The sequence below is a fragment of the Thamnophis sirtalis genome, unplaced genomic scaffold, assembly GCF_051295495.1.
Source record: "Thamnophis sirtalis isolate CommonGarterSnake01/CBP01778 unplaced genomic scaffold, rThaSir2_p1.2 scaffold_7, whole genome shotgun sequence".
In the NCBI taxonomy this organism is placed as follows: Eukaryota; Metazoa; Chordata; class Lepidosauria; order Squamata; family Natricidae; genus Thamnophis; species Thamnophis sirtalis.
Genome location: NW_028261387.1, coordinates 76,874,854 through 76,887,432, shown reverse-complemented (window position 1 = coordinate 76,887,432; position 12,579 = coordinate 76,874,854). Strand labels below are relative to the sequence as shown.

Here is a 12,579-nt window from a genome sequence, read left to right as displayed (position 1 = left end):
TCCCAAGCAACTAGTGCTAAGGCTTTCTACCTTGTTTCCCTGAAAATAAGGCCTCCCCGGATAATATGCCCAATCGGGCTTTTGAGCACATGCACTAAAATAAGCCTAAGTTCCCCCAAAAAAAAATATTGCAACGCAGCAGCCATGAGGTGACAACGCTCACTGCCTCCTGCACCTCAAAAATAATAAGACCTCCCCAAAAATAAGGCCAAGCGCTTATTTTTGGGGGGGAGGGAATCAAAGAAAATAAGATCCTGTCTTATTTTAGGGAAAACACAGTACTCAAATTGAAATTGCTAATGATTACCTTTAAACAGCGGTATGCTTCAACCAGTCTAACAACCGGTTCGCTCACTGCGCGCTCACGCACGTATGACAAACACGCGCTTCACACATGCGCAGTGGGTTTAAACAAAGCTAAACAACTTCCCTTCTACTGCAGCCTCAGTGAGTAAAACAGCTGAGGCACGGCAATCCACTCAGCCGCCCATATCAACTGGGCAAAAAAAAAAGGACATATATGTGAGCATAGCGCAGGGGCGGGCAGGTGGCCCACCTGAAGGTCGGAGCGAACCGGTTCGCTCTCGGCTGATCTTCGGAGCTACAAGTACACCCAAACCGATCCCAACTGGTAGAATCCCAACCCTGTTAAAGTCCTAAACCACACAGCATTGGAATGCTTGCCAGGATTGAACCTGGACTTTTGTCTTCAAAAGGGGATGTGTTGAAAGTCCCCGTCCCACCCTTCGTGAGGTTCATGGGTATGAGCTACCCAACAGAACTTCTTTCAGACAATTTTGGCTCCTTGCAACTTCTTTCTCCTGGATATACGTATGTGCAGACTCTGCCTTCCTAACTATTCCATCAGTAGTCCCAAAGGTACTTTTTCAAGAGGCAACTGGACTTTCTGGTTTTTCTTTGAAGACCTTTTGCTTCTCATCCAAGAAGCTTCTTCAGTTCTATTCGATCAGTACATCAAGTCTATATCGTTTCAGCAAACCCTTGGACCCTAATAGTCCTAACTGCAGGTATTTCTGTACATAAAATGAATGGGATGAAGCATTGCATTTAAATAGATATGGACTTCTCAGTATAGTATATGTGAAATACTAGCTGCAGTTCCCAAAGACTTGCTCCATTTTAAACTCATTAATCTTAGGTTACAGTTGCTGATGCTGGTGTTACCAAGGGACAAAATAATGTTTATTAAGTTCTTGTTTTTCTAGAAAGGGGAGCAGATGGTACTTCAGGTGTAATTGGAAACAAACTATGTTTAGCAATAGTATATCAACTATATGGTTGCCAAATGCTTAATTTTGTTTATGCCTGTGCATGAATGCTTTAGAGAGAAAAAATAGTCAAATACAATTAAAGCTCTTTTCTTAGCAATAATATAGAATGGTTATTACTTGTTCTGTTTTAACTGAAGGAAGAATCCGAATCCAGCAGGCTTATTTGGGGAGTGGGGATTCTTTCTGTTAGGATTCTTCTTCCCTGTTCCATTAGACTTATGAAATAAGCAGCTTAAATGCTTATTAGATATGCATTACTACAAAATGTTGGTGATAACTTTTAAGGGTCATTCATATCCAATATGTCATATCCATAACAGCATTTCCCATTTGGTGCTTTTTAAATATCTTGCCACAATTTCCCAATTCTAGCCAATGCAGCCCTTGTTATGCCACACATCTGGAAATACATATATACCTACATATCCGTGATGGTGAACCTGTGGCACACAGAGCCCAGCTCAACTTCACTGCACATGGGCACCACCTCCCACTGGCCAGCTGGTTTTTGGGCCTCTGCCACGCATGCGCATGAGGCACATGGGAGACACATGCATGCGTGGGGGCGGGTCACATGCACATGCATGGGGGAGAGGCACAAGTGGGGGCATGCACGTATGCACAGGGGCAGGGGCATGCATGGGGAACGCATGCACATTGCATTATGGGTACGCACTTTCATCATGCGGTGAGAAAAGGTTAGTCATCACTGATATGTATACACATACATACATACATACATACATACATACATACATCATACATACATACATATTAGCACTGATGATGTTACCTAATTTGGGTAATGAAAGGTCTGCAAGAAAATAACCGAACTCAGAGTGCACCAAGGACCCCTTAGGCTTTTTGTTTTCTTTTTTCCAATCTTGATTTCCACAGGTCTAATCTATGAAATAGCATCCACTGGCTATTTGATTCTCTTATCTCCTCACTGCAAATGGCTTCTTAACTTTTTGTTATAATAAGGACATGATCATGCTATATTTATTTCTCCATGTAGGTGGAGATAGCATCCAGAATGGGTTGACTTTGTCTGCTCACTGATTGGACTGAGTCTGTCAAAGCTGTTTAGACACGCCCTTGTTCCTGGGACCTACCAGCTTTTCGATTCAGTCAACTCAACAAGACAGACATAACACCCTTCTCTGGACATTTGATTTAATTTGGACCTTAACCTCATCTTTAATTCCAAAAACTTCTTGTGAGATAGTTTCTCCACCACATGGCATGGTTAATTTACCACATAAAATGAGTTGTAGATGAAATCACTATTCCAATTGTTCTTTAATTCTTTTCTAAAGTCTTATAACTTCTCTGTAAAAACAAATAGGTGTCTTCCATAGAGAATAATCTTGGATGCAGATTGTTATCAAACTAATTATAAACATAATTGTTGCTAATTATTAATATGTACTTTGGTGCTTAAACTAACTGCTTCCTTTAGGTGCAGCCCTATTTTCTAACTACTCATATAAACAGAAGCAAGTCCTTTGGATTTAATTTGCATTCAGGTTTATATTGTTAATTATTAACTAGGAGTGACATGACTAGCAGTGTTCTGATATCTCAGGGGTTGCCACAAAGAAGAGGGAGTCAAGCTATTCTCCAAAGCACCTGAACGCAGGACAAGAAGCAATGGATGGAAACTGATTAAGGAGAGAAACAACCTAGAACTAAGGAGAAATTTCCTGACAGTTAAAATAATTAATCAGTGGAATGGTTTGCCTTCAGAAGTGCTTCAACACTGGAAGTTTTTAAGAAGAGAAATGTATAGGGTTTCCTGTTTGGGCATAGGGTTGAGCCAGCAGACCAAGTTCCCTTCCAACTCTTGTTATTCTGTTTAAATGTTTAGCACATTAGTCAGACACCAATATGATTTTGCCAACAACCATTCTAATCTCAAAAGTCCAATCTGATTTATTTCCAGGAGTAAAAGTTCCTCGTAATTTTCGACTGCTGGAAGAGCTAGAAGAAGGCCAGAAAGGAGTCGGAGATGGCACAGTTAGCTGGGGTCTTGAAGATGATGAAGATATGACACTTACAAGATGGACAGGCATGATTATTGGGCCCCCAAGGGTAAGTATTGGTTTAAAGATATAAAACTATTGCTTTGTTTTTAAAAATCTGGTCTCTAGTATTATAATAGGATACATTATTTTTTTGTGATTGGTTTTGTAGTATACAGTAGTTCATCGTATGAGAGTGTTATATAATGGTAAAATCTCATGCTTAACTTTTCTTTGCCTTTTAAAATGATATGGAGATTCTATTTCAGTTTTTGTGTTTTAAAGTATAGCATTAAATTGATTGTTGTTCAACTGATTATTTGACGAAATAGGTAATTTAATCACAATTTCTTTTTTGCACATATTAATGAATCAAAAACTACTAAGGCAAAACTCAATGTGGAAAAGTTCAGCTTTACAATAATAGATGAGAGAGTAGGATATGAACATACGTTTGAATGCCATATGCTGTGCATAAATTGTGGACGTCTTTCATAAATGGGACTTCGAAGCAATTTTACTTTTAATGGATCTATTTATCTTTTGAGGACCTAACTCTGAACAAAACTGCTTTGAAGAATTCATGTAGGATTTCTCAGTCTTTTCAGTTGAAAAGCTGCAAAAATAAAAGTTAGACGGAAAATCATATGCCATGTTACTTCGAAAACCCAAGGAATAAAGATAGTACACTTACTAATTTTTCATAATTAAAATTGACAAGTTAAAACTGACGGTTTTATATTTGCTTATAGCACCCCCATCTGACCACAAAGGAATATAGAGCATGATACCTAACAGATATAAACAATGTCAGGAATAATTTTCATGGATGTTGCTTAAATATGATTAAAAAGTAAAGGTAAAGGTTTCCCTCACACATATGTGCTAGTCGTTCCTGACTCCAGGGGGCAGTGCTCATCTCTGTTTCAAAGTTGAAGAGCCAGCGCTATCCAAAGTCATCTCCGTGGTCATGTGGCCGGCATGACTAAACACTGAAGGCGCATGGAACGCTGTTACCTTCCTACCAAAGTGATCCCTATTTTTCTACTTGCATTTTCACATACTTTCAAACTGCTAGGTTAGCAGAAGCTGGGAAAAGTAACAGGAACTCACTCCATTACACAGTGCTAGGGATTCGAACCGCTGAACTGCTGACCTTTCTGATTGACAAGCTCAGCGTTTAGCCACTGAGCCACCGTGTCCCTTTACCTATATTATAGGTAAATATGCTTACCTATAATATAACCACATTATAACAAAGCATTATGCTATATAGACGCAAGTTTAAATGATAGATGAACCATTCAGTGTAGCTTCAGTTTCTTGGGGTGATTTTTATGTTGAAAACAAAGATGTGAGGAAATCTGACTGGTGGCCACCCCATTGATCACCAGGTTTAATCTGGCTCCTTGTGTCACTCCATGTGTCTCTCTCCTAAAACTGCTTCTCCATGAAAGAGAATGACTATCCCAGATAAAAGTATACTATGCTTAAGTCAGGGCGTACAACATATAATATGCTACACTGCTTCAACTTTTAGAAATGCTCGAGGGGCATTTGTAGAATGTCAAGAGCAGGACATTTGGATGGACAGATTTATGTCTTGATTTATTGTTTGGAGCATCCGGATATCAGAAATTTAATTAGAAAGCATAGACTCAGACATACAGTTTTTAATTTAACAATCATTAAAATAACATTCGTTTGAATTGGGAAGCCCCAGGATGTAAAACCAGCCAATGAACAACCAAGGAAGTAGCAACCAAATGAAATTCTAGGATAACATCACAAATAGAGCATCCAATGAAAATATTCGGTAAGTCTTTCAAGATGGGAGAGACAGGACATTTTTGTTCTGGAACTTTCCTAGTTGAAGCAAAAAAAAAAGTTATCTTCAGAAGTTTGCTTAACTTTTCTAATTTTTCTCTGAAGCTGAAAACCATGTTAAGTATTTTAAAATTTCCTCATGAATGCATGGACATGTCATAAAAACACTGAGTTGAATTCATCTTGAAGCAAAGTTTATAATATGAAATGGTAGATATAAATATTTCTCTATATGTTGAATTACTTATTTAGATGCTTAAGTATGCTTATCCTAGGACATTTTGAAAGTTAACACATTTCCACCTGATTTAGATTAATATGCTTTTTTGCTGCTGATTATGATTTAATTTATTTACCATTTATTATATGTTTAGACAATTATATTGATTTTTATTAATTATTTCATGAATGTTATTCTGACATTAAAAATATATGAATCATTTAATTTTTCCAATAAATTTTAAATGGAGCTTCTTTTGTGATGCAGTCTTAATTTATTAGTCAAAGTCAGGTCCAAGATCAGCAAAGAGGATAAAAGAATTCAGCTTTCAATCAAAACCAATTGATTTAAATGAGTTTTGTCTGGAAACAATGCCACATTTTAAAAAATATCCTCATGAATATCTATCGGGTGTACTTAATTTTTTCTTTGTTTGGGGCTATTGCTCATCTTTATGTGGTTACTAGTTTTGAGAAAGCATTAAAGTATGTATTATTATTTTATCAATATAAGTTGCAGTCCAAATTGTATCCTAACTACTGTCATGCTGCACTTGTAGTATATCCATTTATAAGCCAGAATGTTCTTTGGGGAAAAAATAAGAGTATATTGATAATAAATGGAGTTTGCAAGTGAATAATTTGTACTGAGGATCTTAGAATGCATCTGATGGAAGATATTTTGTACATATTTTGCTTTTTTTAATTCTTGGAGAAGCCTAGTATAAACATAGTTATTTAATGGTAATGAGGCCCAAAAATCCCAAGGTAAGCAGAAAGCTTATGCATCATACAGTTTTCTATCAGTTCTCCATATCCTCCAAAATCAGATATTGAACAATGGAAAGAAATTCTAAGAGTGATTTTTAGTCCAGTAGAATATTTACATCCAAGCAGTGATTTAGTAGAGTGCCAAATTGTAGGTTCTCTTCCTGCAAGAGCAAGTTCAGATATTTTGACTTAATTTAAAAAGACAACCACTTGTTGAGAAACACATGAAATTGTGTATGTCAGATAAATAATTAGTTAAAAAAAGAATTAGGCAATACATCTTCATATTTTTAAATGTACTTGTCCATCTGTAGTTATCATTATTTTACTGTATTATGAAATGTCCGTGTAAATTATGTTCATTTGGCGGGTGGGGGGAAAGAAAGAAAATAAAAAATAATTTGAAACTGATCTTGTATCTGATGGTCCTTCGATTATGGATTACTTGACAGAAATATTTCTTTTTTTCCCCACAGACTATTTATGAAAACAGAATATATAGCCTTAAAATAGAATGTGGCCCTAAATATCCTGAAGCACCTCCATTTGTAAGATTTGTAACGAAAATTAATATGAATGGAGTAAATAGTTCTAACGGAGTGGTAAGTTTTTCACTATTTCTATCCTAACAGTAATGTTCTGTCAGTTTTTCTAGCAGAATAGGAAAGCAGCACATTTCTGTAAGCATGCAGCTAGTTAATTATTATTCTGTTTTGGATTTTTTTATGTCGTAAACATTTGAGAAACTGCATATTTTACAAATTTATTGATGTAGGCATTATAGTTTTTTAATTGATTCAATATTTTAAGTCTTGAGACCAGTGTTTAAAAACATAACAATACAACAGTATATCAAATATAAAACAATAAAATAGATGTGGCCCACAGGACTGCCCTGGAAACAGTGAAGGACTGACCCACGGTACTTCTGCCAGTGAAAATGGAGCTCAGGAGGACCTCACACAGACATCCCAGGCTGTGACAACCTCCTGCAGCCCTCTCCGAGTGAAAACTAAGCTCGGGGGAAGGGGGGGCAGCCAAACTCTGTTTCTGCTGGCAAAGGGCTGCAGGAGGCTGTTGTGGCCAAAAATGGAGCACAAGAGCCCATTTTTGCTGGTAGAAGTGATGTCCTGTTGGCTATGTCCACCACGGTCCCCCAAGGTCAAACCCAACCCTGATGTGGCCCTCAATGAAATCGAGTTTGATACCCTGTTCTAGAGGATCTGAATTGTCTAGCCCTATTCCAGTCTAGTTCAATTCCAAAGATGGCTTAGTAGCTTGGGTTCCACCACAAAACCGTGTTCGACTAAAGCGCGCTCGACGAAACCGCATAGCTGACGTCATCACAGGGCGACAACAGCGCGGAGACAGAAGCACGCTGTAAACGCTAAACCTAAAATTAAAACCTAACCCTAAACCTAACCCTTAACCTAACCCTAACCCTAATCCTAACCCTTAACCTAACACTTAACCTAACACTTAACCTAACCCTAAACCTAACCCTTACCTTAAGTTGAATTGGCTTGCTTTCAAAGCGCTATTTAAAGCGCTCTTCTTTCTCCGCGCTTGCTGTTGTCGTCCTGTTGATGACGTCAGCGACGTGGTTTAATCGGGCGCGCTTTAGTCGAGCGCGGTTTTGTCGTGCCACGGTAGCTTTGACAGATGACCTGCTCCAGAAAAAAGGCAAGAGAATGCAATTAAACATAAAATCCTTCTGAGTTGACCATCTGACTCAGAAATAGGAGGTCCTGTTTACGGAGTTCCTTTCCTACCTCTGTGGTTGGCTCCCTATAGTGGTTTTAGGAAGCTTTCTGACCCTTAGAGCAGTTAGGGATCTGGCAGGGGCCTATACTCTCTATCCTATTCAGCATCTATTAGAAGCCTCAGGAATCATTAAGGAGTATAAAGTTTTCAGTATACTGCATTGTTTGTCTAACTAGTTTTTTTTATGGAAGCTTCTATGTAAGTAATGAAAAAAATTACTTTCCATACACAAAGCCAAGTAATAGGCAATGAGATTGAGAATGTTAAAACAAAGACATTATTTTAGGGTATATAGAATTATTTTGACTACAACTCTTCTATTGACCAGTGATAATGAAAGCTATCCCATGGCTTACATTTGTTTCAATCTGATGCAGAAGAGATCATATTTATACAATATTGAGTTATTTTTTAATCTTTTAATCCTTTATAATAATTACTCATGAATGTTTAAATCCCCTTGGACTAGTGTGACACCCTGTATGTTGTTGAAATTGCTTCTGTGCCAGTATTCAACGTAGCAGAACATTTATCAAAGATAAATTGTACTATTAATTCTTCTGCAGTTGAGATATACCTCTATTTAACTGCCTAAGAAAAATAAGCATATCATTTGCAAACATATGAATTACATAATGCTCTGTTTCTATATTAAGTTCTGGACAGTTATTAAATTATTCCTATATTCTGAGCTAGAATCTGTAATAAGTCCAACAAAAGAGGTATGGGTAAATTATCCTTGTATCAGTCTGTTATTTTGATGAAAATATAGGTAACTAAAATGCAGTTGCAAATTATTGCTGAATGCTGCTGGTTACTGCTGTTGCTCAAATTCTATTTCCAGTAATAATTTTAATAGAAATTTACTTTTTATTTATACTGTTACGATGTATATGTTTTCAACTGATTTCTTAAAAAGATTCTTTATTTTGTTTGAACTTATACAACACCAAAAGTTGTGAATATACCAATTCAAGAAATAATGAAATAATAGAAAGACTGACTTTACATTTATATTCTAGGTATTAAAGGGAATATGAGTTTCAGGACGTAACTAATAAAAAATTTTGATAGAAGAAAAAGGCACCTTTGATTTTTTTTTTGCCTCTTTCAAATAACACTGCTTTCCAAAACCAACAGACTGTGTGCAAAGTAAACAAATAAGCCTTAAAAGCCCAGTTTCTACAAATTTGAATTGGCCTCTGTTGATTGATTCAATAACTGTTTATTGCTTTTAAAGATTATATTAAACATTGTAGCCGATGTATGAAATCCAAAGAGCTGGTGTTGGCATGCTTAACACTTGAATATTCATGACACGGTCATTAATATTACAGGTAGCCCTTGAGTTACGACCACAATTGAGCCCAACATTTCTTGACACCCTTCATGTAACCATAAGGAGGCTGCAACGGCCATAAGTGTAAAAAAACGGTCATAAGTCACATTTTTCAGTGCCATTGTAACTGTTGTGGCCCGCCAGCAGATTCAGACAGTGAGGAGGTTGGGGAGGAACATGGGCCAGTCCTGGAGTCTGGGGAGGAACATGGGCCAGTCCTGGAGTCTGGGAAAAGCTATGATGAAGGCTCTTGTGTCGGAGACAGAGCTGTATGCCAGTTATCAGCTGCCTTCAGAGTCAAACATCAGTGAGGCAGACAAACAGCTGGAGCCTGTTCCCAGTGTGCGCATGCGCAGAGTTGCCAGACGAAGGGAACAGCTAAAGAACAGGGATCACACAGGTAAGGCCACAGATGGACGATGAATGGCCCCTCCCAGAGGAAATAAAAGAGGAGCGAAAGGGGAGTGGAGTTTGCAGGAGACAGTTCACTTAATTGGCTCTCCAGGACTCCTTGCCAAGTTTTGCAGATATCGGCCTGGCAGCTCTGGACACCAAATAAGGTCTGTGACTGTAAATCCTCCCTTGAAAGACTTTGCTGGATGTGAATGAGCAGAATTCACAGTAAATTAATAAAAGATGGTTTTTTGTCAGGACCAGGAATTTGCTTCATGCTCTTGGGAAATCTCGGTCAGAACAGTAACTTCAAATGATCACTAAATGAACAATTGTAGGTCAAGGGCTACCTGTTTTAAAGAACAGTCTCATTTTTACAAAGTGATAACATCAACTAGATTGGGGCTGTCTAGTTGTATTCAAGGAATACAGGCCAGGGACCTTTTGCGTTTGTGAAATTTTGCAGCTCTTTAATCCTAGGCCTGACTGTTTTAGTTGTTGAAATAAGGGACATGAAGCTGTTTGAGACCTAAGTTTGTTCCTTGTTTTCCACCAGGTTGACCCAAGAGCCATATCAGTCCTAGCAAAATGGCAGAATTCTTATAGTATCAAAGTTGTTCTGCAAGAGCTCCGGCGTCTAATGATGTCTAAAGAAAATATGAAACTTCCTCAACCACCTGAAGGACAATGTTACAGTAATTAATGAAAAACAAAAAGAAAAATCATGCCCCATCATTCAATTTAAGCTCTCTTCATTTTCCACAGTAGTAAATTTTCTAGATGCATCTTGTAGATCTCCAAGTACTGGAAAGGAAGTTCCCATTGCAAAGGAAAGTTTATCTTGAAATACTGTAAATGATACTAATTTTTTTTCCCCATTTGACAATAAGTTGTGCTATAACAAATAATGCTGTCCTGTGTAACCACTGTCCACATAGTTGAACTTCTGGTATCAAGAAAACTCTATTTAAATTTATTACTGTCAAAAGACCAGTGTGTCACATTGAACTCGACTGTGAAAAAGCATAAAAAGCATACATCACACAATCACAATGCTGTGTGTTTGGCCTGGGTTTATATCTTTTCTCCCGTCTCTCTCTTTCTCATGCACACACACTCTCCCCTCCCCTCTCCCCCCCCCCCTTCCTTTCTTTTTGTGTGTTTGCAATAGAGTTGATGCTCAGGGCTATTTATTAGAGTAGACATGGAGAGCACAATCCGTAGATCGTGATCTTGCCCAAGCCCTTTTGAAAAGAGTCTGGGCCACAATATCCTTGATTCTTGCACAGTTCTCTTTTGATCCAACGGGGCTTGCCCAAGACAATGTTCCCAAAAGATTGTGCCATAAGGTTTCAATTACCAGCTGCGTCTGGGTTGTATGGACTACTAATGGGATGTTTTTTGGTATCTTCGGTCATCCCTCCCTTTGTGCAAGCTCTAGTAAAATGCTGAATGTCTCCAGGGTTGGTTTTTATTTTTCTGCTTTTAATGAATGCTTACACAGCCATTTGGGGCAGGTTCTTCTTTCTCCCAAAACCTTTGCTAAGGCATAGATTGTATATCTCTCTCACACTTTCTCTCTCCCCCCCGGAATGAGGGCCTCGGGATGACAGATCTGGGGGAACTTTTCAGACTTTCCCCTCTGTCTTTCTTGTCATGGTTGGGGTGCTGCTTTCTTTTTGCCCCTTCTATGATGCTTTACATTTGGCCAAAAGAGGTAAGTGGCTGGCAAACTGCCTGATTTTATTGTTGTTATTATTGTTATTATTATTGTTGTTGTTATTATTATTATTATTATTATTGCTTCATGCTTGTCAATTTTGGGGTGGGGCATGGGTAGGGTCTATAAATTAATCTTCACCAGCTGATAAAACAAGAATGTCTGGTTTTGCTCACAAACAGCCTTCCCTTCCTACTCTGTGGCAGCTTCCCTACCAGAAAGCTAGCCACGGCTGACATATTAGACAGGGTTTTAAGATACAGTGAAAGAGTAGTCATTTACCAGGAGCGTCTGAGTCTGTTAAGAATGGCTAAATATTCCGAAAAGATCTCTACACGGATGTTTGAAACAAACACTCCAGCTTTCTGAGCTGAAGGTCACTACCTCTGCTTGAATGGCGATGTTAACTGCTCATCAGCATGCCAAACTTTGAGGCTCCGTAGCAGCCTGCCGGCATAAAAGACAAATCCACTTTGTGAAGATTGGAGATTGTGTTCTGCAGAGAGAGAGAGAGATGCTTTTCTTTCCTAAAGAATCAGATGGCGCTGCCATGCATGGTGGGTGAGGCTTCTTGGCAAATCACTTCTTTTTCAGACTCCTTGTTTTGGACCACTGACTGCTGAAACGTGGATGCAAAGCTTAAATGCAAACAATCCAATGTATCCTCTTTAATGAAAATAAAAAAAAAAAACCCGCAGTGTTCATGTAAAACAAAAAGCAAAAGTCAACGTTTAAAAGCAGAAGTATCAAGTCAATGAATAATTGATGTTTCCATTAACTCTTTTAAGGAGCATATTAGTTGTAAGGATTTAACATCCTCTGTAATTAAAAAAAAAATTAACAGTATTCCATAAGCAGCCTTTTTATTGTATCAGACCATCGCCTGATTTTAATATAATAAAAAGTGTGCATTAATATTACTGTGCTGTAATTGTATTTATGTTTAGAGTGGAGATCTCCTCGGAGTTGGGGCAGAGAGGAAGACACACAGCGTGACTGTCTCATTGAAATGATTACCCTGATCTTTAGAGCAGCCGTCACCAACTGGTGGTCCACGAGAAAATTATGGTGGTCTGCAGAAAAATTATTTGCATTTTTTTATATTGCACAAAATTAGGGGTCCTCAAACTACGGCCCCTGGGCTGGATACGGGCAATGAATTTTTGTATTACTGCAGAGAGTCTCCTCCTTCAGGGTCTTTTTGTGTGGGTCGGAGGGGGGCAGAAATTC

The 12,579-nt window shown here is 38.2% G+C and overlaps 1 protein-coding gene across 2 annotated transcripts in view; it reads left to right on the top strand.

Annotated features, from left to right (window-relative positions):
• The window catches only part of UBE2V1 (ubiquitin conjugating enzyme E2 V1), a 34,500-nt gene extending 22,305 nt beyond the window's left edge, over positions 1 to 12,195 (top strand). For both annotated transcript variants that reach the window (XM_014071286.2, XM_087720457.1), the window contains exons 2-4: positions 3,238 to 3,386; positions 6,610 to 6,735; positions 10,186 to 12,195. In XM_014071286.2, coding sequence (XP_013926761.1) covers positions 3,238 to 3,386; positions 6,610 to 6,735; positions 10,186 to 10,332 — 422 coding nt within the window. In that variant the 3' untranslated portion in view covers positions 10,333 to 12,195. The remainder of the gene's footprint in view (positions 1 to 3,237; positions 3,387 to 6,609; positions 6,736 to 10,185) is intronic.
• The last annotated feature ends 384 nt before the right edge of the window (positions 12,196 to 12,579 follow it).